Source organism: Bos mutus, chromosome 18 (genome assembly GCF_027580195.1).
Source record: "Bos mutus isolate GX-2022 chromosome 18, NWIPB_WYAK_1.1, whole genome shotgun sequence".
Lineage (NCBI taxonomy): Eukaryota > Metazoa > Chordata > Mammalia > Artiodactyla > Bovidae > Bos > Bos mutus.
In genome coordinates, this window is record NC_091634.1 from 6,663,230 (window position 1) to 6,687,742 (window position 24,513).

Consider the following 24,513-nt stretch of genomic DNA (forward strand, 5'->3'; position numbering starts at 1 on the left):
TGCCCTTCACAGTTGTAAACGACACCGATGCATCCTTATGCAAGTAAAAGCCCAGCTGACAGTGGATGAAACACGAGTTTATTTTTCTCATAACAAGAAGCTGGTAGGCAGGGCCGAGCGAGCAGCTCCGCAGGCCCTCCCATTGAGTTAGGTCCGGGATTACCCCAGTTCATCTACTACGTGGCGGCCGCACACCAGTACCCCATCCTCGCTCCTCCAAAAGCCCCAAACTCAGGCAGGTAAGGGAGCCCTGCTCCACAACCACCCATCACTCACCCACCCCCAAGGGGCTGCTTCTTACACTTCATCGACCAGATCAGGGTCACAGCAGTCAGACATCGACTCTGCAGAGCGGTCTGGGGAGACCATGAGCTGCCACCACCCGCATCCCCATCCAGGGCCAAGCCAGCGTGGTGGCCTTCCTCCTCCACCCCCTCGAGGCCACCTGGACAGGAAAGTGTCAGTTTCAAGAAATCAGCGGAGAGAAGGGAGGCGTGGGTGGAGGGCCCCGCCCCTCTGCTCCTGCGTCCCCAGACTCCAGCAGGGGCGGGGTCGTGGGGCGGGAGCTGGATAAAGTGTCTAGTCCTGTGGGGCTGCTGTGGTCACCCAGCACGGTTACGACTCGACGCCTTCCTCGTCGTCCTCCTCCTCAGGCAGGATCTCCAGGCTGCTGTCAGGCTGCGTGGCTGTGGCCGTGTCCGCCGGGGGCAGGGGAGCCGGTGGGGCCCGGGTGGGCGACAGCGGCAGTGGGGAGGCAGAGGGTGAGGGGCTTTGGGGCTCTGCGGGCGACGCCAAGCCTAGGACCTCCTGCACGTTGTGGGGTAGCTCCTGCAAGGTTGTGGGGTGGGGGGTAGGAGCGTCAAGTCAGAGGTTTCCTAGAGGTTGGGGGGAGGGTATGGGGAGGGGTCAGGGACTCACCCCGCAGGCGGTCAGCTGCCGGTAGAGGGCCTCAGCCCGTGTCAGCACGTCCTCCACGCTCAGCTTCATGGTCAGCTCGTTGATGTGCTGCGGGAGGGGTAGGTCAGGCCCGCCTGCCTGCCAGTACTCAACCACCACCACCCCAGCGCCTGCTCTGTGCCTCTTGCTGGGGACACAGTGGAGGGAAGACACAAGGGGCTGGCCCTCTTAGGGTTCACAGTGGAGCCCGGGGATCAGGACAGGTCATGCTCTCAGGCTGCTTGCCAGGCACAGCATACAAGGAGGGGAAGGGCCCGCCCCACACTAGTGCACGGGGGGAGGGGCAGGTGGCCCACTCCTGCAGGGACCACATGCTCTCTGAGGGAGCCGTCGATAAGACGGGGCAGGAGACGCACAGAGCGCCCCCAGCCGCTGTGCCCACAGCTTAGCTCACCACACTTTCAACAACCCTATTCTGAGGACCCACCACCCAAAAGGACTGTAGCACAGGGGAGGTGCCCACCTCCACAGAGCTCACACCCTGCTGATGTGCCTCCAGGGGAGGGGACTGGGAGGGAGCCAGGGTCTCACCTTGAGGATCTCATTGGAGCCGAAGCCGGAGAGCATGAGGGTGTCCCGCTCCATGTCCAGGATGGCGCAGGCCACCAGCAGATGCAGATTGGGGCCGGGGAGCCCTGTCCACAGCACCTGGCGGTGCCCGAGGAGGTGGGGGGGGTCACTGGCAAAGCCTCCACCGGCCCCACCCAGGTCGGCCCCATGCCCTGCCCACCTCCCGTCAACGTCCCCGCCCGCCCTCCAGTCTATCTGCCTCAGTTCTCCCCCTCAACCCAGCTGGCGCACCTCCCACAGCCGGAGGACATCCGGGAAGGGGAATTCCCTCTTGAACCAGATGAGCAGCCACCGGAAGCAGAAGCAGAGAGAACCAGAGTCCTGGGAGTCTGGAGCGGGGGACAGTGGCAGGATGGGCAATGCTCTCTATCAACCCCAATCCCGCTCTAATTCACAGGGCACCTGACGTTTGGATTGGGCTCTAAGAAGTCATGCTGGTGGCTAAGAACCCACACCAGTCTCGCAAGTGGATGGAGAGCTCATGGGGGTGGAGAAGGTGGTGGGGGGAGCTGCTCCAGTCAGCAGGAACCCTTCCCATCCTGCCTTCCAGGCTCCAGATGCGAGGAGGCACTCCTGGTCTCCACTCTCATGTAGGAGGGAGGCAGTAAAACCAGTCCACTCAAAGGAAGAATAACAATCTGGTCAACACCCAAAGCTGGTGGGGAGGGGTGTGAGCGACCGGGCCCTGGTGTACACTGCTAGCGAAAACGTAAGCTGGCAGACCTTTCCAGAAAAGCAGTGATGGGGATGCATGTTTCAAAAGATGTAAAAACATGTGCGGATAGAAATCATTTCTTGGAATTTAAAAGCATTACCCACAAATAAAGACTTATCATGGTGAAAAACTATAAACAACTTAAATGTCCAGCAAGTCAGGCTAAATCTACTCTTGTACATCCTTAAACGGAACAGAACACCATATAGTTGATAAAACTGATGGTTTAGAAAACTTCCAAATGACAGAGAGAGGCAGCTAACGTCCTAGTGTCCCTCGAAGTGGTGTGTGCTTTCTAAGCCGTAGTTTTCTCTTTAGTGATGGGAGGCCAGCTACGTCTCCCCTCCCCAGTGTGACCCTAAATTTCGGTGTAGAAATGTCCACCAATCAACTAGCTTATTTATCACCATCTGTGTTCAAAAAAACAGTTCTAGCAACAACAACTTCAACTTCCTTTCCCTGAATTTCCTGCATTTTTTATACTGAACAAGTAATGCAGACAAATTTTAAAGCCAAAAATGCAGCAGTCCCACCCTCAGGAGCCCAAAGAACCAGTATCCAATCCCTGGCTCAGGGGTGAGTGCAGATAAGAGCTAGATGGAGCTGGGAGTTGTGAGGAACCAGGCCCGGGTCCTTCATCTGAAAAGTATAACTGACGGGACACGGAGGAGCCACCTCACTGGGCAGCGGGGACATGGCGGGCAGGGAGGCGGGCGGGGGGTGCCCACATCTCCATTTATCGAGATTTTGCTCCACACCGTGGTCCTGCTTTTACACATCACTTCTGGGTTCTGGGGGCTTGTTTCTCCTTTGGACCACATCCACACATCCACACGTTTGGATGTCATCTGTGGCCCCACCATCCCCAGCCCCACCCGCCAAGACATGTACCCAGGAAGTCGCAGAGCGGTGGGTCCAGCACTCTGAGGAGCAGCAGGAGTTGCCCGAGCTGCCGCTTCATGGTCTCCTGACTCTCCTCGAAGTTCCCATGCTGTGGGCAGAGGGCCTCGTGAGGAGTCAGAGCCCCCGGGGCCCGTCAGGGACCTGCCTCCCACCCCTGCCCTGAGCCTCACCACGAGCTCCATGAAGCCGCAGAAACACCAGAAGGCGTCCACCTCATTCTGGGTGACGTAGAGGATCGGGGAGAGAAGGTCACTCATGCCCTGGACGTAGCCTGGGGGGACACGGGGTCAGGGCCCAGCCCAGGCCTGCAGTGCCCCCCGGCCCCCTGGAAGGCCAGCCCCAGCCCCTCCCCGGATTTGCAACGCACCGAGATCGAAGTGGTACATGCAGTAGGTTAGGAGGATGTCGTTCAGCAGGCCCAGCCCCGGGTTCTCGGGGCCCTCGTAGAATTTGTTGGTCCTATCCGTGCGGCTCACGTCCCGCTCTGCGGGGACAGAGGACAAAGTGAAGGTGTGAAAGGAGCGGGGTCCGGTCCCTGCCGGCCGCCAGCACGCCTAGGCAGCTGTGGGCCCTCCAGAGACCGTCTGGGCTGCTCCCACGGGAAGTGCTGCACCTCAACACTCAAGGGCTGGCCACGCCCTCCCAGCCTCAGTCACCAAACCAGCGACAGGTGGGGACACGGCAGCCCAGGGAGATCACATCACTTGCCGAGATCTCTCAGTGAATAGAGATTTGAACCCAGGAAGCCTGGAGCGCCCCCCGCGCCTCGCCTCGCCATCCTGGCCAGTCACCCCTGCTTGCGCCCATCTTGCCCCCCCCTCACCCCTAGACGACCTCGTTTCTGGCCTGGCACCCCCATCCCCGCCGCCACCCACCGATGAGGCTGCGGTATCCGTGTAGCAGGGAGTTCCTCCGCTCCTGCTCGGGGCTCACAGATTTCCACTGCAGCTTCATGCGGAAGTACTCGTCCCTGAGGCGGGGAGAGGGGAGCAGTAAGGACACCCCTGCCGCCTCACCAGCGGGGCTCAGCCCAGCTCACCGCCGCACTTCCCCTCTGCGGCGTCTCTCGGGGCACAGGACACCCTTGTGGGCTTTGCTCACAGTCTGTCAGCCCCAGTGGAGAGAGAGCCCCAGGGGCAGGGACCAGAATACACAGCAGAGGCACAAGATAAGCCAGGAGAGGGGGCCGCACGGTGGGGAGGAAGCCCGCTGCACATCGGTGATATGGCATGGCCCAGGGATGAAAACGGCATCAGACACCGGCCCACTGCCTCCATCCCGCTATGTGTGGGCTGATGTCCCTGATCCCTTTGATCAAGGGATATGCGGTTGATCAAAAACCTCCAGTGGACTCGGGAGGCTGGAGCAGTCAGGGGCTGAGCCCAGCAGGGCAGGGGCCGTGCCTTCTCACTCACGTTTTCTTGCGCACGTGGGCCTTGTGCTCCTCCATCGAGCCCTCCCAGCTCAGGTACCCCAGGAGGAACTTCCAGGCCTCGCGCCGCAGGCTGGGGCTCAGACCCTGGGGGCAGAGGTGGAAGGCAGCTCAGAGGGGCCTCCCCTTGGCTGCCCGCCGCCCTGCCCCTCCCTGCCCCCCCACCCAGTTCCTCACCCCTGAGAAGATGCGGGCTTTCAGCTCTGGGACCCGCTGCAGGCGGCCCTCGGGACCTACGTGGCTGGCCCACTCCTCTTCTGTGACGGGAGGCGCCCGCTCCACGGCCGGCCGCGGGCCCAGCTCCACCTGGGGGACACGAGGCGAGGCGGGTGAGCCCAGGGCCTAGGCCGCCCAGCAGTCCCCAGCCCTGCCCCCCGGCCCCCTTCAAGGCATCTCAGAGCCTCTCTCAGCTGGACAGACACACAGAACATGGAGGGCTGGAAGCATCTCCTATGTGGCTCAGTGAGAAGCCCCCCACCATTAACCACAGGCGCCAGGCGCAGCGGCCACAAGCGCCTCCCGCACAGCCCGTTAAGCAGCCCGGTGAGGGAGGTGCTGTTAGAATCCGAGCCTAGGGAGACGCAGCCCCGCGCCCACGGTGGCTGCGAGAGCAAAGGCGACCACGCGGATACTCACACAGGAGATGACCTCGAACCCGGGCTCGGGCTCGTCGTCCGGGGCCGGGGGCAGGTCAGGGGAGGTCCCCTCCAGGTGCGGCTGCAGGGCTCCCCGGAAGAAGTTGGTCACACGAGAGAAGCTGCTGAAGGTGGTGGAGTAGGGGTCCTGGAGAAAGCGCTGGGGATGGGGCGGAGGAGTGGTCACAGCCTAGCCGCCAGCACGGTCCGCCCTGCGCTGCCCATGCCCGCCAGCCTGGCCCTGCGGACTCACAGACACCACGTTGGAGCTGTCCTGGTCGAAGAGCTGGAGGTGGTGGAAGGAGCTGGAGAGCGCTGAGGAGTCGTGGGGGAACACGAGGTAGAGGCGGGAGTCCTGCGGGGAGCTGCAGGGGGCAGTGGGGCGTGTGGGCGACCCCAGGCAGCGTCCTGACGGCCCGTGGGGAACCCCCATCCCAGGCCTGAGACCACAACTGCACCCCAGGGGCGGCCCGGGTCCCAGGGCTGGCCAACAAGGCCCTCTCACCGCCTGGCTAGCGTGACCAACTCAGGCACAGGCCACAGAGGGACAGCCCCAGGAAGTGCTGGGGTGTGGCCTAGAGGCGCTTTCTGCCCCCGGGCCCCCCAGAAAGTAATACAAACTGAGGGAAAGGAGACCAACTCTTTCCGTGATCTGGGGCTCGTCCAGCCCGATGCCAAACTACCCTTTATCTCGGGGTTATACGCGCCACGCCCCTTGATTCTCTTTTTTTGCCCTGAAAATCAATCTGGGTTGTATCTCCTTCCCAGCTCCGAGGGGTCAGGCTGTGGCCCGGGACCAGGCTCACCTGGCCAGGAGCAGGTAGCGGCTGAGGACGCGGAGCAGGGCGCGGGTGCCCCCACGGTGGAAGTGCAGGGCGGGCAGGGAGCCGCCAGCCTGCGTGACCAGCACCAGGTAGGCCCAGCTGAGGCCCGGCTTGGAACGGCGGATGGACCTGAGCTCCCCCAGACTCACCGAGAAGGCCCAGGAGCCCCGGGGGGAGCTGGGCTCCGCACCTGGAGGGGACAGGTAGCGGGAGGGGCTCAGACATCTCCTGAGAGGCCTCCCCGCTCCAGCCCCGACCCCAGTCAGCCCAGGCCCTCCAGGAAAGGACTGAGGAAAACAAGGGGAGCCCGGGGGAGACACGTGCCTGTTCTAAAATCTCCCTGGGCTCCCCTCAACCCCTCAGGTCTGTCCCCTGCGCCCCGTGTCTCACCTCCCACCCCCTCTTCTCTCCGGATCCCACACTCCAGCCACAGCAAAAGGCTGCGGTTTCCCAGCACCCCACACCTCTGGCCTTGCCACGGCTGCCCTGTCTGTGGGGAGAGAAATCACTCACACGTCCCCCAGAGCCCGTCTCTTGCAACATCTCTTCCTGGAAGACTTTTCCATTCCCTGGGGGTTAGATACCTCCTCTGGTGCCCCCAGCCCCCCCGTGTGACTCCAGGATGGCCTGAATTACCCTGTCACCCTGCGACTATTGCCCCACAGCCTGGAAGACTCCAGGGGCAGGACTTACATGGGAGTGCCCACAGTCAATCAGGGAGCCTGGGGTAGGGGTGGAGCAGGATGCATACCCCAGAGACACTGGCCATGGGCTGGCGACCACCCTGAACCCCCACCCACTCTCGGGGACTGGAGGCCAGTGTGGGTGGCCATCTTGACTGAGGGCAGCAAAGCCCATGGAGCCATGACCACTGAGGGCAAGTCATGTGTCTCCACCTGCCCACCCACCCCCAAGCCCGGGCACCAGGTTAGTCTACCTCTCTTGGGCTCTGAGTGGCGGGGCCGTGGCCGCACGGTGCTGATGACAGCCCAGTCGGGTTCATAGCCGGGGTCAAAGGTCGGTTCCTCCTCAGAGGTGCAGGAGTCACCCCCACTGGTGTCCTTGGGGGAAGACAGGAAAAGAGACTGAGGGACCGTGGATTCGGAGATTCCAGATCTGAGCCTCGAGGCCACCCTGGGAGGTAGCCCCACTGAACCAAAAGAAACTGAGGCAAAAAGAGGGCACCACACTTGCCCTCAGGGTCACCCAGCTCAGGAAATTCCTGATAAAAAGGCAGCGACAGGAGTGAGCGTCCTGTTCAGGCAGGCCTCTGGGTGCCATGAGGGAGGAGCAGCACAGACAGCTGCCACAAGCTGCCAAACCAGCCCCTGGGTAGTTTCTGCCCTCCGTTTTGTGACCTCAAGAATTTTATACTTTTGCCAACATTTACACAAAACAGTGATAATTAGTAGCACTACGTGTCAAATGTTTGCAGCTGTCCGTCTCGCAGGCATACATCAGGATGGATGATAGCTCACTGAACTCTACCGGCTGAGTGGAGACAGGCACCTAGTTCTGGCCAAAGGGCTGGATATATCACTTCCAAGATGGACCATTTAACTGCCAGGGCAAGACTTCTAGAGACTTCCTTCTACCACTAGGAGTGGAGACCTTTAGGATGGTGGCTGCTCTGGCAGCATGTTTCCTTGAGTAATCACGATGAGTAGAGCACTTCTGCCCACCTGAGATACACACGTAAAGTGAACAAAAACAGTTAAAAAGGCTGGAGCTCCAGCAGCCCTTTCGGACCACAAGGATATGTTGAGGATAGATGCCATGTGCCGAGGATTACGAAGCAAAGCCGGGAGGAAGCTGAGTCACTGACACCATATAAACCTATACTGCTGCCTTCTGGGCTTGGTACAAAAAGAGAAATGAACTGCTATCTTACTTAGGCCACTGGCATTCCTGTTTCATTTACAAACACCCAAACGCAACTCCTAACCAATATAGAAGGCTTCTGGGAAATCTCTTGCTTTTCCTGATGAGAAGGATAGATGTGACTGGTACCCTACTGGCCCCCTTTTCCCTTTTTATATGCTCCTTCAAGCCCATATGGGCTGACAGCCCCTGGAACCTGAATCCACAGACTGAGTTGTCCTCTTGCACCCTGGCAGGGCTGTCCCAACAAGCAAAGGGGGTGAGGTAGCAGGCGCTGTCTCCACGGCCACAAGTCGCATGGTGTCTGCTTTCTTTCCGTGAATGGGCTTCTTCAGCCTCATTTCACAGAGAAGAGGAAACCAGGGGGGCAGAGAGAACTTAAGTCCCAACTAGGCTCATACATGCCCCAATGGTAGGTCTGGAATTCTACTCAAGTCCTTCAAATGCTTTCGACTGCTCCGACCTAGAAAAAAGCAAGCAGAGAAGGGGAAGCCAGGGAAGCCTACCTTCTTGGAGAAGAAGATTTGGGAGGAATCGCCAGCCTCCTCTATAGGAGCCCAGTGCAGGAGGACATCATTGTCCTGTGGGAAGGAAAGAGGGATTGGAAAGGCTACCCTCCAAACTCCCCAAAGCCTATTTCCAAACTTCTTCCCAGTTCTGAACTCTCAGCCTTAGAAAGCAAAGCCACCTCTCCTTCCTAAGATCCCATCGCTGACTTCCACACTGTACTCCTACAGGTGCCGCCCTCCATCCCGCTCTGGGCCTGCCCAAGCCCTGCTCTCTCCGGGCCCACCTTCTCCACAACACGGATGACGCCGGCGATGAGGGAGTCCGGGTCTTGGTGCTTCTTGGCACTGGTGTGCAGGTACACGCCTCCTTTCTCAAACACCACCTGGGAGCAGGTACCATTAAGGGGCGGGCCCAAGGGGCGGGGCCCCAAAGAGAGCCAATGGGAACAGACTCAGGGGAGGGGCTATTCACCAGGGGGCGGGGCCCCGAGGTACCTTTACCTAGGGGATGGGGGTCGGCGAGGTGAAGCCTGAATACCGACCACGCTTCTCTGGGACACTGGAAGACGGGGAAGGACTAAAGTGCATTCCAAAGAGGGCGGGGCCCAGAAGAGCGCCTCAGCAGCCCAAGGGGCAGAGCTAAACGATATGAGTCTCCCTAGGAAGTGGAAGGAAGGGGTGACAGCGCGTTTATTAAGGGAATGGTGTGCTTGTTAAGGATGTGCCGGGCTCCCAGAATCCCTGCAAGGCCTGAGAAAGAAGCAGGTCACCGGAGAGGGAAGTTTCGCATTGACAAAAAGAGAAAGAATGCGTCTCTGGTACTTACCCTGTAACCGGCTCCCTCCATAGCCGCGGCCGAAGCCCCACTGCCCCGGCCCTCTCCTTTTCCGGGTCAGCGTGCTGTCACATCCGGATTGGACACTCCCTGCAAGCCCAGACAGTGGTAGCGTCCCTATCTGTTCTAGAGCAGGAGTGGGTGTAACCATTTTCCAGAATGGGGTGATTGAGTTTGAACCACGAGGTTTTGAGTCACATGCTACAGACGCTAGAGGCGGAGCGGCCAGTGTGCAGGCGCAGTACTACATTCCTAACCACGAAGTAAACAAGGAGGCGGTCCAGGAGCTCCACCCCCTCGATCAAGCTGGCTCCGAGAGGCCTAGTCCTTTCTCCATATTGCATGCTGGCATCGAAGCCAAAAGGATGCCATTTTGCTCGAGGGCAAGGCCAAAGCCGGCGACCTGAGGCCATGTTAATGCGGGGCAGTCCCATCTCTCTGCGGGGCGCGAAAGCAGGGTCCTGGAAGAACAGGATAAAAGAAAAGGTGAGAGGAGCTGTGCATCACAACAGGCCCTGAAGGACTCGTGTTAAAGGGATGAAACCGTCGGTTTCCCCGGGAACGGAGCAATCCCGGATAAATTCCTAAGTCACCGTCGAAAGCGGCCTGAGCCGCCATATTGAAACTGGGCAAACTGAAGCAAGAGAGGCTGCCATGTTGGCTCTTTGCCAGTCTTGGTGCTGAAGGGGGATAGGCTTGGAGAGCCTATGTTTATGTTATGGACAAACGATGTCTGGCTGGTTGCCATGTCATTAATGGACATTGCTTTCCACTAGTTCTGTGGAAGAGGTTATTAGTGTGAGGGACGTCAGCTCGCTTGAGTTAGTATACTGTAGTCCTGAGTGTGCATGTAGCATTTTCCCTATATTTTGGGGGGACAAATCGAAATGTGGGTTTGTGTCTGGGAAAGTTGAAGCCTTTCTTTCACCATCTTTCTTATGGACACTCTGCCGTCGCCAATGCCCCACTGGGATCCGGCCAAACACCCGTGCCGCCATGTTGGTCTCCGGAGTCTGGTGTTAGGGAGGCGGAGTGTGCAACGTGGAGGCGGGGCAAAGACGCGGAAGTGACGTAAGATACCGCCATGTCTTTTGAGGGCGGCGACGGTGCCGGGCCGGCCATGCTGGCTACGGGCACGTGAGTGGAGGCGGCGTTGTGAACCGCGGTGTGGGGAGGATTTGGCCGTCCGGAGGAGAGGGGCGCTGGGTGGGCGAGCCGCTCGTGGGAAGGGTATAGCCTGCGTTGATCAGAGGGCAGAGATCGCCCAGTGACCTCACGCTGAGCGCTGGAAAGGTGTCGGCCGCGGGAACCGTTGTGTCTGACCCTAGGCAAAGCTTGGACAGCTTTATCCTCTGTCTCCAGACCCACTAGGATTCTTGACTTAGGCGTGGACCATGTCCACAGGGTCGGGGGGTTACTCGGTGAGGCCGCGGGGCGCCCCTCACCCGTCCAAAGGCGGGACTTCCGGTCCTGGCCCCTACCTGGGCGGGATTTCCTGTGTGCTTCCTAGAGAAGTGGGTCTTTACCTGAGCCCCTGGACCAAGTAGCGAGTTGTGTGAGCGGTAGAGAAAGACCCCGGACATTCACCTGCCCCAGGCCACAGGGTGCATCCCCGAGTTCCTCCCACCTTGGGCCGGGGAAGGGGTTTACTTCCAGTTTGACAGGTGATTGGGGGGGACTTCGCTGGCATGCCTGCATCCCTCATTCCTTGGGGGACTTTTCCTCTTTCCTCATCTCTTCCTGGAGTCGCTTTCCTCACCTCACCCCCCACCTCATCCTAAAAAGCCAGTCGCCTTACCTGTCCCTTCCTCCTATGGGGGACAGGTCTCACCTCCCTCTTTCCCTAATCTTCAGTTCAGTCGCTCAGTCGTGTCCGACTCTTCCCTAATCTTAAATACCTCTATTTGGAGGGAGAGGGGGTCTTCCATCTATCAGCTCCATGGAAGAAGATAACAGGACTTCCTCTGGAACCTGAACGGCTGGGAGACTCTCCTGGGGTGGGGGGCGATACTTGGCTTGGCTACTCTCCTTTTAGGTAACCAATGCCAGAGACGCCCGCCCCGCCAAGATCCCCAAGCCTTGGCAGAGGGGCCTACGTAAGTCACTCTCCTCCTCTTTGAGCTATGTGTGGAGCTCTTGTGACCCGCTCACTCCCACTTGACTCTTTCCAGGTATTCCCAGGCTCTTGGAGTTTGATCTGCTCTCAGATCTTCTCTAGGAGAGGAGCCATGCCTTGATGTCCCAAGGAAGAGCCCCCTGGCCTGGCATTACCAGGCTGTGCGACCTTGGGCCACTCACTTTCCTGCCCTGAGCCTCAGTTTTCTCCATCAACTGGGACCCAAGGAGTGGCTGTGAGACCCTGGGTACCTCCCAGTTTGGTTGGGCTTTGGAGTCCGTCAAGCAGACCACAGTTTCACTTCACTTCTGCCCTTTCTAGCTGTGCGCCTCTGGCCAGTGCCTTAAGTTTCTGAGCCTCACTTTTCCCTTCTGGACTATGAAGTCATAAATCTTTCCTCATAAGATAGGCAGGGTGGCATTTAGGATTAAGAACAGGTTCTGGATCCAGGATGACCAATCCAGGTCCCAGCCCTCCATCTCGGTCAAGACATTGACCCCAGTCAAGACATTGAGTCTCCCCGGGCCTCAGTTTGCAGCTGTAAAGTGGGATGATCGTAGCTCCACCCTCACAGGGTGGTGAGAGGGTGGGATGAGACTGGATGACACGATCAGGTTCCTGCCTGGCCCGTGGGAGGGGCGGTATCAACTTGCTTCAGGGTCTGTCCGGACTGGCAGTGCTTGTGCTCTGACTGCATGTGGCTTCCGGCAAGGGCTTTGTACTCCGTGAGCTTTGACTGTCTGGTTTGTGAGGTAACAGCTCCCACCTTTGTAGGTCAGGTAGCAGGGATCATGACCAGTGCAGAGTCCCTGCACAGAGCAAGTGCTCAGCAAACTCTGGCCTCTCTGATCATCAGTCCCAAAGAGGATGCGAATTGAAATCTAACTTCTCCGACCCGGGAGGGCTAGATCACAGTCCTGCTTGAATGCCTCTTTGGGGAGGCTCCTCAGCTGTCTAGCTCAACCACTGGTTTACAGGGAGAGGACAGTGAGGCACAGAGAAGGCCTCTCAGTGGTCCGAGGTCACACAGCAGTCAGGGCGGGAAGTCAGGCTCCTGGTCCCTTGTTCTTCTCCGCTTGTAAGAGGATGCATCCAAGCAGGTCATCTACTTAGGGCAAACCTGTCCTGGGGACACAGATCCCTGACCTCGGGTGGCTTATAGTCTGATGGAGGAGGCAGCCAGAGGTACAGCTATCACAAGCTTGTGTGACAAGAGCTGTAATGGAGGTAGCCGAGGGCATTTTGGGTCGAGGGGAGGCATCTGATCCATCTTGAGGGATCAGGGGAGACTATCAGAGGACCTGCTGGAAGTGCAAGGACGTTGTGGGCAGAGCCCAGGTGCAGAAAGCAGCCAGCATCCCATTTTCTGCTCAACTGCAGCTTGCTGAGACCTGCCGTGTGTCAGGCAAGGCTGGTGTCTCAGGTGAATCTGACAGGCCTGGCCTCGAGGGCCTCCCACACTGGTGAGGAAATGGATGTGGATCCATCCACGTAGGGCTCCCAGAGGGATCTGGGCTAGAATGGGGATCATTCAGACATTGCAGGAGCCTGTGGATGGGGAGGGGCCCCCCTGAGATAGGGGTGGGTGCAGAAGTGACAAGTACAGAGGACAAGTGGTCCAGGCTGGGGGTCGGGTGGGGGGTTCACCTGGACTGAAGGCCTTGGGCTTCAGGAGTCTGGAAGTATGTGAGGCCGGGGTGGGCCTTCTGGTACTGGGCTGAGGGACTGTGACCTTGTCCATGGGATGCTGGAGCAGGTCAGCTCCGGGGGTAAAAGGACCCTCCGCCCCCAGCCCGGGGCCTGGGTGCTACTGGACTGGAGGCTGGGGCCATGGTGCAGGGCAGCACAGTCCATCAGAAATATGATCTGAGCCATGTGTATAACTTCACGTTTCCTATGAGCCACATTAAAAAAGTAGAAAGAAAACAGATGAGATTGACTTTTACCCTCTTATTTTATTTAGCCAGCATAAATAAACGTCATCATTTCAACATTTAATCAACTTCAGATTGCTCATGAGATATTTTACATCCTACCTTTTTGTGCTAAGTAAGCCTTGACAGTCCGGTGTGGATTTCACCCTCTTGGCACGTCTCATTTTGGATCAGTTACATCTCAAGTGCTCCCCAGTCACGTGTGGCTGATGGCTTCTATGCTGGACAGGGCAGGGCTAAGAGGAGAGTCGGGGGCTGAGGGGACAGGGTGAGGATGGGCCGGGGGCCCAGGACAGGGCCTGGAGGTCTGGATGAAGAGGAGTCCTGCAGAAACAGAGGGCGGGGTCAGGTTGGGGGAGGGGAGTGGGAGCTGGGATCAGGTGGCGAGCAGGGCTGGGTGTGTAGTCCAGGGCCTGGTGGACACGTGGGGCTGGGTGGACAGTGAAGTCTGCTGGGCCTCAGCCTCCTCTGTCCTGCTCTGCCCCCAGGGCGCGGATGGCGTCGGGGCGGCCCGAGGAGCTGTGGGAGGCCGTGGTGGGGGCCGCCGAGCGCTTCCGGGCCCGGACGGGCACGGAGCTGGTGCTGCTGACAGCCGCGCCACCCCCGCCACCCCGCCCTGGCCCCTGCGCCTACGCGGCCCATGGCCGAGGGGCCCTGGCCGAGGCCGCCCGCCGCTGCCTCCATGACATCGCCCTGGCCCACCGGGCGGCTGCCGCGGCCCGGCCCCCCGTGCCCCCACCAGCACCTCAGCCGCCCAGCCCCGCGCGAAGCCCACCCCGGCCTGCACTTGCCAGGGAGGAAGACGAGGAGGACGAGGACGAACCCACAGAGACGGAGACCTCTGGGGAGCGACTGGGCGTCAGCGATAATGGAGGTGAGGCGGCAGGGGCCGGGGTGGCTCTTGGTCAGTCGCCTCCTCAGTGGGCTTTCCCGGAGGGGTGCAGCTTGCTTGTCCTGTGGGCTGGCCTGTAACTCACTCTGTGACCTTGAGCAAGTCATTTCTCCTCCCTGAGCCTGGGTTTCCTTTCATCATTCCCTGGGACCAGCTCTGCTGGGAGGTGCTGGGTACAGAGAAAGTCAACTCAGGGCCTTTTCTCTAGGTACTGCAGGTCTGGCCAAGGAATTAAGAGTCCTGGCATGAAGCAGTGCCCTGTGGAGGGCGTGGGGCGGGTGGGGAGGGAACCTTCTGAGCTGGGAGCGTGAGTAGGACAGGACTTGTTTGCAAACTTGAGGTGCCTAATGCCAATGAGAGCAGAGACAGGAGTTAAAGAGGGTCAGGGGCACAAGCAACGATGGAGGGTGCAACTGGCTGCAGTGGGGGAAACAAGAGCTTGGATGCTTTCTAGAGACTGGACTGTAACATTAGGGTTTTGAAGAGTGAGTAGGAGTTCTCCAGCGGCGGGTGGATGGAGGGCTTAACTAAGTAGTTGCTCGCTTGTTACTGTTATTACCAACAGCTGACTTTCTCAGTGTTGCTGGACAAACCCATGGGGTTAAGGGCTCAGACTGTGAAGCCAGGTGACGTAGGTTCAGATCCTTATTAGAGGTGAGACTAAGGGCAAGTAAGTTCATCTGTGTGCACCATCGGGTGCTGGTTGTCAAACAGGGATCATAATCATCTCATCTCCCTCTCAGCCTGTATTTTGAGTCAGTTCATCCCAAATGAACCTTACAGATTTTGTGTTCATCCAATCAGTTGTTTTCACCCAGGGAGATACCAGATAGACAGAAGCTAGATTTATTTCTGCCGAAGGCCAGCCAGATAACCAGGGGAAAGGTGTGCGAGGCCCGAGGCTTGCAAGGGCCTGGCCAGTGCAGGGGATGGGGAGGCGTTGGCAGTGGCCGCAGTCCAGAGCACTCAGAGCGCAGCAGGCACCAAGTGGCCGGGCCTCTGACACCACCCACAGGACTCTTTGTGATGGACGAGGACACCACGCTGCAGGACCTACCCCACTTCTGTGAGTCAGACCCCGAGAGCACGGACGGTGAGTGTTGCAGGCTGTCCCCATCACCAGAGTGGGGGGTGAGGGGAGCTGGGATCAAGGCGGGGACAGAGCCTGGAGTCCACACTCTCTCCCAGATGGCAGCCTGAGCGAGGAGACTCCTGCTGGCCCCCCAGCTTACTCGGTGCCCCCGGCCTCAGCCCTGCCCACACAGCAGTACGCCAAGTCCCTGCCTGTGTCCGTGCCCGTCTGGGCCTTCAAGGAGAAGAGGACAGAAGCTCGGTCGTCCGATGAGGAGAACGGGCCGGTGAGGGGCAAGTTGGGGAGGCGGGGAGGAGGGTGTGGGGAAGGGTTCAGAGGCATCTCCTCCAGGAAGCCCTCAGACATGGATGCCACGTTTCCCAGATTTGATCTGCCCCTCCTCACAAGGCTAGTTCTCGGGCGAGAGCCCTGCAGCTTTTAACTGCATCGTAGCCTTGTAGAGAGAGAGCGGCCTCTCCTTCCCCAAAACAGCTCTGTTAGTAGAATACCTGATCTGGACAGGGCGCACGTGTTTGGTGTCCCCTCCAGATGGGGAAACTGAGGCTCAGCGGGGTCAGATTGCTTTCCGCCCCCACCCCTCATATTCCTGGCCCCTCCTGGAGTCTGTGCTACCTCTCTTGTCCTCCATTCCTCCCACACCATCCTACATGGATTCCTGGGCTGGCCTGGGTGGGTCCTCATCGCCCACCACTAAAGCTCGGAAGCAGAAGGAAAGCCGATGCACTGAGAGTACACATGACTTGCTGAGACTCAGCTGGGATTGGAACCCTTTTGGAAAACAGCTCTGGAGGGAGGTGGCCTTGGGTCCTGTGGTTCCCCCTCCCTATGACACTCAGTGTCCTCCTTTACAGACTGGCAGGGTTCACTAGCTGCTGCCGTCCTTGTTTGTTGGTGGAAACATAATTAACCGAACCTCTGAGGTCCTGGGCTGGCCTCCAAGAGGGCCTGAGTCCGGCTTCTGTCTGTGGCCTCTCTCACTCCGCTGGGTGTCAGGGCCCGAAGGGAGGTAGCACTGGGTGCTGGGGCTGCAGGTAGAATGAGGACCCCTCCCTGGTGGAGACTGACAGGGAGAGGGCTCCTTTCTCTACAGCCCTGGTGACTTGGTCATTCAGCTTTCTTTAGCAATCACTATGGTGATTAGCCCACACCCTACTATCTGCCCCATTTTTCAGAGGGGAGACAGGAACCTAAAGAGATAAAATCCCTATTGACAGCTAGTGGCTGGCAGAAGCCTGATTAGAACATGACTGAGTCCCAAACCTGGTCCTCAGACATGAGACTCTGGGTGCACACAGCCTTGATGGTCAGCACCCAGGCAGCACTTCCACTCTGGAAGGACGGCGGTGAGACAGGCTGCAGTGCGTGCACAAAGGACCAGGCTGAGAATGCGGGGAGGAGAGGGGCAGGAAGGCTTCCTGGAGGACGTGGTGCCTTGAGTTGGGTAGCAGAACCCTAAATGGAGCAGGACAGGATGAACGGCCTGCCAGGCCGTAGGCGTCGCAGGGGCAAAGTGCTAGGAGAGGACCTGGAGCTCTGGGGTGCAGGCTCTGACCCCGTCCGTGTCGCCGGTCCCGCAGCCCTCTTCGCCGGACCTGGACCGTATCGCGGCGAGCATGCGCGCACTGGTGCTGCGGGAGGCCGAGGACACTCAGGTCTTCGGGGACCTGCCGCGGCCACGGCTCAACACCAGCGACTTCCAGAAGCTGAAGCGGAAATACTGAGGCCCAAGGAGCTTCCCGGCCCGGCGTCCGTCCCACCCTTACACTACACCCCTGCCCCGCCCCCGGGGCCAGCCAATCCGAGTCAGATCCGGGACCGGCCTCCCACCCCCCGGGCCACCAGGATTGACCAGTTCCTGCAGATTCCCGCCACCCTTCCAGCCCACGATAACTCCCGCGCCGCCGAACGGGGCCTATCCAGTTTCCGGATTGGGTCTGTCTGCTCTCTGCCCAGCAACAGACTTTTTTCTAGTAAGGAATTGGCTCGCTCCGCGACCGGGGCGTGGCTAATTCGCAAGGCTTTGGCTCCATTCCCGAAAGTCAAGCTCCAGGATTGGGGGTAATGGTCCTCCCCTTCAGCATAGCGAATGGACAGCTCCTTCATTTGATTGACTTGAACACTGTAAAGGGCTTGACCAATCTCCCGAGAGGCTGAGTTCCCCCATTTGATTGGCTCTAGCCTCCTGGGGGCGTAGCCAACTCCTCCTGTGCCCAGGATTGGCCTGTGGCGTTAAATTTACGTTCTTTACACTACTGGGGCTGGGGTTGGTTTTCGCCGAAGTCCTGACAATTGTCCCTCTGGCACCCTCAGGGATGGCCTGATCCGGTTCTTGCGTCTGACACCCTCTCATTGGTTACATCCCACAACTGCCTGCCAATCAAACCCGTCCTTGCATCCAGGACGTTACCAGCTCCCGCCCCTCTCCCCCCACCCCCACAGGTGCCTTAAAGGGCCCTCGTCCACCCAAGGTGGGGGGCAGGGGGCCTCACTCTCCGGCCCTGGTGTTGGGGGGAGAGAGTCGGGGGTGGGGATCGGGAGTTGGGAGGGGCGCTCTGAGATTAAAGAGTTTTACCTCTGACAAATGAATATGAAGTGTGTTCTGGGTATTCATTCAACATTTTTCGAAGCCAAATGAGCAGGTCTCATTGCTTCTCAATGTAAAGTTGGGAATTGGGACTCGTCCCGATTTCACAGATAAGAAAAGGTAGATACACAGGGTGGAAGAAAGGATTCCATTCCTGTGTGATCGTGGAATCCCAATCTTCAGGGCTGTAAATTTCGGAATAAGAGTAGTTTTGAGTCGGTCTCCTGAGCCCACATGCTGCTGCTGCTAAGTCGCTTCAGTCGTGTCCGACCCCGTGCGACCCCCATAAACGGCAGCCCACCAGGCTCCTCCATCCATGGGATTTTCCAGGCAAGAGTACTGGAGTGGGGTGCCATTGCCTTCTCCGCTGAGCCCACATAGTGCCCAGGAACCCCCAGCTGAGGCCGGGAGGTTTCGGACTAATGTAAGACAGCTGGAGGTAAAAGAACAAACGGCTCTGGTCTGAGGATGCAAACGCGGAATCCCCGTCTCCCATCAGATCACCACCGATGGAATGCTAACGACAAGACTTCAACAGGGTAAACTATTACCTAGACAACTTTACAAATTATTTACATGTACTAACTCTATCTTTCCTTCCACAAAGTGGAAACGATTATCCTCACACTAGACGAGAAAACTGCAGCATTGCTGTCCCGACGGGGTTTCGTCAACTGACAATAACCTTAAAGAGAACTTCATGCCGCTGTAACTATCTCCGGCAAAAGGAAACATTAGACTTCAACGCGGAAAGAGGAAAATCTGTGAGCATGGAATCCACTCCCCCCTACAGGCCTGAGTCTCATACTGCAGCAGAGGAGATGAAGGTCAGAGCTGCAGAGGGACCTTAGGGTGCCTGGGCCTGAGAGGGCGGGGCTTATGCCGCAGCGGCGCCAATGCCCCGCCCACCTCGGTAGGAAGAGTCATTTCCGTGGGCGGAGAGACAGCAGCCAGCCGAGTCGCCGGCACAGCGCCTCCGGCAAGCCCTCCCCGGTCGGAAGTGGCGAATGAACCAAGCGGTGGGCAGGGGTGAGCGTGGGGCCGAGGCGAGAGCGCGAATTTTTCGGCCTTTGCCCTGGAAAGCGGGGGTCCAGTCTCCGGAGGTAGAGCGGGGCGTCGTCGCCTGGGAAACCGAGCTATCCCGAGGCCGACGAGTGGGTGGGACTTCCGGAACCTTTAGCGGAAGAAAGGAATTCCTAGTGGAGAAGGCGGGAGGAGGCGGGACTTCCTGTGGCAACTGAGGGCTGCCAGTCAAACCGGTTTCCCTATTTCCCCTTAGGCCGACTCCCAAAATGGCCAGGGTGGAGACCCAGGGTCGCCTGTGGCTGGAGAGCCCCGCTGGGGGAGCGCCTCCCATCTTCCTGCCCACAGGAGGGCAAGCTCTGGTCCTGGGCCGGGGACCCTTGACGCAGGTTACCGACCGGAAGTGCTCCCGAAACCAGGGTAGGCGGGGCGGGGCCTGAGCTGGACCGGGTGGTGTGGCGTGTGCTTAAGGAGCGGGAACACAGGCAGTTGGAAAGACAGGAGGGGATATGCTTGGCCACCATGCGGAACTGCGTGGTGCGGCCAGCCCCGAAGTTAGTAGGTGCCCCCTGTGGAGAGCACAGAAAGAAGAAGGGTACTTGACCTGGATTTAGCCAGACGCCTTGGACGGGAGCGGAGGGAGTCCATCCCGAGACACTTGTCACTGGGCAGAGAAGGGTAGTCACAAGTGCCGCGAAGACTTGAATGAGGCCACGACCCTTGTTAAGCAGAGAGCCGGTTCTATGGAGAAAAGTGCATATTGCGGGTCAAGCCCGGAATCTGCATCTTGTCAAGGTCCTACATTGTCAAGGAGAAGCCATTTCTACACAGAAAAATACCTGCCGTCTCCCTAGGCGAGGACTAGTGTCCCAGGCAATTGTAAGGCCTTTATTGGCTCCTGCATGTCAAGGAGTGAGCCAGTCCTACTTAGAAAATAAACTGCTTCCTCCTGCCGAATGGCTGCTGTGGCCCCATCCTGTGGTTTGAAGCGGGGCGTGCTCCCCAGTAAGGAGGGAACCAGTCACCCAAGGATTCAGATCCTGACTCCACCCCTTCAATCTTCAGTGGAGCTGGTCGCTGACCCTGAGACTCGGACGGTGGCAGTGAAACAGGTACCGATTCCTTAACAAGAGGCAGCAGGCCTGGGGGTGAGGATGGAGGGTATGGAGAATCGTCACCCAGCGGGGAACGGGCCCAATTGGGAAAACCAGACTCTGGGAGGGGAACAGGTGTAGCCCGCTGCAACCGGGTAAACATCCATCCCCATTTAAAACGAGTAAGACTGGAGGCTGCTAATCTTCCCAGAGCCTGATTGGCGGTACACGGTGAAGAGGCGGGGCTCGAGGGTCTGATTGGCTGGTGGAGAACGGCGATTCCTTTCCCGGGTTATTTGATTGGAGGAGGTTGCCGGGGGGTGGGGCCAGCTCCAGTTACCGCCTCTCTCTACAGCTGGGAGTTAACCCCTCAACTGCCGGGACCCAGGAGCTGAGACCCGGTTTGAAGGGCGCTCTGGGGGTGGGGGACACGCTGTATTTGGTCAATGGCCTCCACCCGCTGACCCTGCGCTGGGAAGAGGCCCTCACTCCAGAATCCCAGCCAGACACTCCACCCAGTACCCCTCCCGTGACCCGAGAGGGAGAGGAGGAAAATGTTGAGCAGCAGAAAAAGCGGATAAGGAAGTCATCCCCTGGCTGGGAGACCTTCGAGAAGCTGCTGGTGTTCACAGCACCTGGTGTGAAGGCTCGGGGCAAGGTGAGGCCCAAGCTGAAGACTGAGCTCTAGCACAGTCCAGTTAACACCCAAACAAAACTTAGCTCCCATTTGGATTTTCGTGGTTATTAGTCCCCAAAAGTGAAATGGAAGGAGGCTGGGTCGGATACGAAACCCATTTTAAAGATTGAAATACTGAGGGGCTCAGGAGGAATGGGAGGTGGTAGAGAAGATTTCACTCTCTGCTGTCCGGGTGGCATCCTTGTCCTTACATAGGATGGGTAGGCCTGCTGTGACTGGGTTTCCCCATCTGTAAGGGGCGGGCGGTCATAGTCCCAGCTTGCAGAATTGATGCGAACCAGCCTGTGAGCTAGGTGGACCAGAGGTGTAACAGTGCTGCTCTTTTTTCTGGGTGACGCCAGGTGGCTGGTTTTGATCTGGATGGGACCCTCATCACCACACGTTCTGGGAAGGTCTTTCCCACTGGCCCCAGTGACTGGAGGTGATTGGAGGCAGTAGGAGGGGATGCTGAGGCGCTTCCGGGCCCCAGGTCACCTTGCGCTTCCTCGCCCGCCCTAGGATCTTGTACCTAGAGATTCCGCGGAAGCTCCGGGAACTAGCCGCTGAGGGTTACAAGGTGTGTGCCCCGTGGGGGCCGGCTCACAAGGCAGGCCTGGGCCTGATGAGGGGCCCGGGTGACACCCCGTCTCCTTCACAGCTGGTGATCTTCACCAACCAGATGGGCATCGGGCGCGGAAAGCTGCGAGCGGAGGAGTTCAAAGCTAAGGTGGAGGCTGTGGTGGAGAAGCTAGGGGTCCCCTTTCAGGTATGGCTGCACGGGAGGCTGAAGGACTATGTAGAGGGACAGAGAGGCTGAGACAGGGGCCAGAGATAGCGCGGTGGGCCGGAAAGGAGGAAACAAAGACCCGGGGAGAAGGTGTGACATGGTGAGCCAGTTGGGGAGTGGGTGGGAGCCCCAGGGGTGGTTATGCTGACAGATGCATTGTAAGTGGTGCTCACCTTGGTGAGGGTTGGCGTAGTGTCTTTGGGATTCAGGTGCCCTTGAAGGACTCTGGGTGTCGGAGCAAGAGTCAAGGATGGTGTCTGACCCCCACCCCACCCACAGGTGCTGGTGGCCACGCACGCAGGCTTGTACCGGAAGCCAGTGAGCGGCATGTGGGACCACCTGCAGGAGCAGGTGAGCCTCCGACTCCCAGGGCTCCCCGCCCGTCTGCCCACTCCAGGTCTCTGCTCCATGACCTTCCCTGTCACCCCCTCCCCAGGCCTGGCCGCCTCAGTTTTTTTGCTATCATGTCCTAGTGCTGGTGGGTGAGGCCAGTGCTTTTAAACTCGGAAAACCGGAGTGGTCTAGAGAGAAATCACCTGTGGATTCATTCATGGGTTTGTTCTTCAGAACAAACAAAGCTTCTTGAGCTGAACGTATTAGTGGACAAGACAGACCTGCCTGCGCCCGGGTGCTCCTGGACTAGGGAGGGCGCGGACGATGATAAGTGTGTTGATGGATGTGTAAACAGTGAGGGTGCAGCCAGGTGTTGATTAAAGGTGGTGAGGGAGCCGTGTGTCATCTGAGGAAAGAGCAGAGTAACAGCAAGTGCAAGAATCTTGAGGTGGATGGGGTCTGGTGTGTTCGCGGGCAGGGAGGAGGCCTGTGTGGCTACCGCTGAGCGGGTGAGGGGGGCGAGTGGGAGGTCAGACTGCGTGGGGTCCGGGGCCGCGCCCGGTGGGAGCGGGCGCCCTCTGGCGGCCGCTTGTGGAACAGACGGTGAAGCGGCTGAGAAGTGGCTGAGGTCTCAGAGGCTGGAGGGCAGGCCTAATGCGGGACACCGACGGAGCCGACCTCCTGGCAGGACCCGTTAGTGCGACAGATGTGGGCGTGGGTCCCTTATTGCCTCTCATGTGTCCCCATCCCTGCCCAGGCCAACGAGGGCGTGCCCATCTCCATCGGGGACAGCGTCTTTGTGGGAGGTAAGGGCCTTGGGCTGGGGAGGTGAGTGGGTTCTGGGCGCTGATGGGGACGGGCCGCCCCCAAGGATGCGGGTGGAGACGGGGCTCCGTGTTCCAGACGCAGCGGGACGCCCAGCCAACTGGGCCCCTGGGCGCAAGAAGAAAGACTTCTCCTGTGCAGACCGCCTGGTGAGTGCCCCACACGGTCCCGCCCCCGGAGCCCGCCCCCACCCCGCCCCATCCCACCCCACCCAACTTGCGCCCTCGCCTGCAGTTCGCCCTGAACGTGGGCCTGCCATTCACCACACCAGAGGAGTTCTTTCTCAAGTGGCCCGCGACCCGCTTCGAGCTCCCAGCCTTTGACCCGGTGAGGCCTGAAGGGCGGTGCGGGGGGCGCACAGGGATGGGGCCGGGTCTCTCTCATCTTGTCTGTCCCTCCTAGAGGAGCGTCGCCCGCTCTGGGCCTCTCTGCCTCCCCGAGTCCAGCTCCCTCTTAAGCTCAGACCCGGAGGTGGTCGTCGCCGTGGGATTTCCTGGGGGTGAGACTCCCTGACCCCCAGAAGCCCCAGCCCCTTTCCGACTCCTCAGGCCCCACTCACCCTGCACCCTTCACAGCCGGGAAGTCCACCTTCCTCCGGGAGCATCTCGTGTCAGCCGGATACGTCCACGTGAACAGGGTAGGACTTGGTCTTCATTGCCCCCCGACCCCACAAGAACTGTCCTCTTGGTCTCCACTCCCTGGACAGCTGTCCTTTCTGACTCTCCGTCACTCTGCCTCGGTGTCCCCCCCACCGGCCCTCGGTCCCTGTGCCCCTGGGTCTCCCAGGCCCCATCCCTGATCTCTCTCTGGGTCTCCAGGACACTCTGGGCTCATGGCAGCGCTGTGTGACCGCATGTGAGGCAGCCCTGAAGCAGAGGAAACCGGTCGTGATCGACAACACAAACCCCGACGTCCAGAGCCGGGCCAGGTACCGGGGTCCCAGGGAAGGTCCCTGGAGGGCGGCCCCGGGCCCTTTACCAAGCCCCCCGCCCTCCTCTCCCCAAGGTACATCAAGTGTGCCCGGGATGCGGGCGTGCCCTGCCGCTGCTTCCTCTTCAGTGCCACCGTGGAGCAGGCGCGCCACAACAACCGGGTGAGCGAGCACCCCCAGCGCCCCCAGTCCCCCCAGACCCCACCGAGCCCTGGCCTCACCGGCCCCACCTCTGCCCCTGCAGTTCCGGGAGATGACAGACTCCTCCCACGTGCCCGTGTCCGACATCGTCATTTATGGCTACAGGTGGGGGCCGCAGGGTGAGGGGGGGGGACATCGGGGTGAGCCCCAAGGTTGGGCCTCGCCTCCAGCCCGCACCCTCTGCCACCAGGAAGCAGTTCGAGGCCCCCACGCTGGCTGAAGGCTTCGCGGCCGTCCTGGAGATCCCATTTCGGCTGCATGTGGCACCGCAGCTCGAGCGGCTGTACCGCCAGTTCTCAGAGGGCTGAGCCATCCTGCACCGCACCCCCCCACCCCCCACCCGGCCCTCGCCCCTCACCACAATAAATGCTATTTTTCCTAACTCTTGGCCAGCATTTTGCTGGGAAGAAGTGTGGTTCACCCAGCCAGGCCAGCAGCACAGACCTGCTGGGCTCAGGGTCCCAGGAAGGCGCTAATGGGGACTCTGCCCCCTGGGGGGCCCCTGCCTCTCCTGGGTTGGAGAGATTTATGTTGGTGGCAGCTGGAACCTGCCTGGCCCTGCCTCGTGTCTGCTTCCAGCCGAGTGAGGCCCATGGAAGCCACAGGGCAGGGAGGGCAGCCTGGGAGCAGCTGCAGGAAGAACCCTGGAAGACTTGGAGCAGAAGGTACCGCCCAGGCTGGGCAGCTCTGTGCGCGGTGGCATCCTCTCCCAGCTCAGATGAGGGGCCCGGCCTCTCTGGAGGCGGGAGTCTGAACAGAGCCA

The 24,513-nt window shown here is 59.5% G+C and overlaps 3 protein-coding genes across 9 annotated transcripts; 2 read left to right on the top strand and 1 right to left on the bottom strand.

Moving 5' to 3' along the window:
- Positions 1 to 56: 56 nt before the first annotated feature.
- On the bottom strand, positions 57 to 9,423 carry TBC1D17 (TBC1 domain family member 17). Its single transcript, XM_005905011.2, has 17 exons — positions 9,253 to 9,423; positions 8,711 to 8,809; positions 8,424 to 8,498; positions 6,974 to 7,097; positions 6,019 to 6,226; positions 5,466 to 5,577; positions 5,214 to 5,372; positions 4,755 to 4,883; positions 4,561 to 4,664; positions 4,021 to 4,115; positions 3,513 to 3,629; positions 3,316 to 3,416; positions 3,134 to 3,233; positions 1,759 to 1,856; positions 1,489 to 1,605; positions 919 to 1,005; positions 57 to 828 (listed from the first exon to the last, which is right to left on the bottom strand). Exons 1-17 carry the CDS (start codon positions 9,271 to 9,273, stop codon positions 616 to 618), a joined length of 1,959 nt encoding a protein of 652 aa, XP_005905073.2. The 5' UTR covers positions 9,274 to 9,423; the 3' UTR covers positions 57 to 615.
- Positions 9,424 to 9,590: 167 nt separating this feature from the next.
- On the top strand, positions 9,591 to 17,883 carry AKT1S1 (AKT1 substrate 1). Of its 6 annotated transcripts, none has more exons than XM_070387316.1 (5): positions 9,591 to 9,747; positions 13,800 to 14,185; positions 15,219 to 15,296; positions 15,392 to 15,561; positions 16,874 to 17,883. In XM_070387316.1, exons 2-5 carry the CDS (start codon positions 13,807 to 13,809, stop codon positions 17,015 to 17,017), a joined length of 771 nt encoding a protein of 256 aa, XP_070243417.1. In that variant the 5' UTR covers positions 9,591 to 9,747; positions 13,800 to 13,806; the 3' UTR covers positions 17,018 to 17,883. The 6 variants fall into 6 exon arrangements, with proteins under 6 accessions (XP_070243417.1, XP_070243416.1, XP_070243420.1 ...); XM_070387315.1 differs by lacking the exon at positions 9,591 to 9,747 and adding an exon at positions 10,246 to 10,398; XM_070387319.1 differs by lacking the exon at positions 9,591 to 9,747 and adding an exon at positions 10,390 to 10,426.
- An 878-nt stretch (positions 17,884 to 18,761) lies between these two features.
- Positions 18,762 to 24,076, top strand: PNKP (polynucleotide kinase 3'-phosphatase). 2 transcript variants are annotated; one of them, XM_070387311.1, is made up of 17 exons: positions 18,762 to 18,909; positions 19,160 to 19,323; positions 19,969 to 20,015; positions 20,353 to 20,655; positions 21,036 to 21,115; positions 21,193 to 21,250; positions 21,332 to 21,439; positions 21,740 to 21,811; positions 22,551 to 22,599; positions 22,697 to 22,767; positions 22,853 to 22,945; positions 23,021 to 23,117; positions 23,194 to 23,255; positions 23,437 to 23,546; positions 23,624 to 23,711; positions 23,794 to 23,855; positions 23,941 to 24,076. In XM_070387311.1, the coding sequence occupies exons 2-17, from the start codon at positions 19,173 to 19,175 to the stop codon at positions 24,056 to 24,058; spliced, it is 1,569 nt and encodes a 522-aa protein (XP_070243412.1). In that variant the 5' UTR covers positions 18,762 to 18,909; positions 19,160 to 19,172; the 3' UTR covers positions 24,059 to 24,076. The 2 variants fall into 2 exon arrangements, with proteins under 2 accessions (XP_070243412.1, XP_070243413.1); XM_070387312.1 differs by lacking the exon at positions 18,762 to 18,909 and adding an exon at positions 18,960 to 18,983.
- The last annotated feature ends 437 nt before the right edge of the window (positions 24,077 to 24,513 follow it).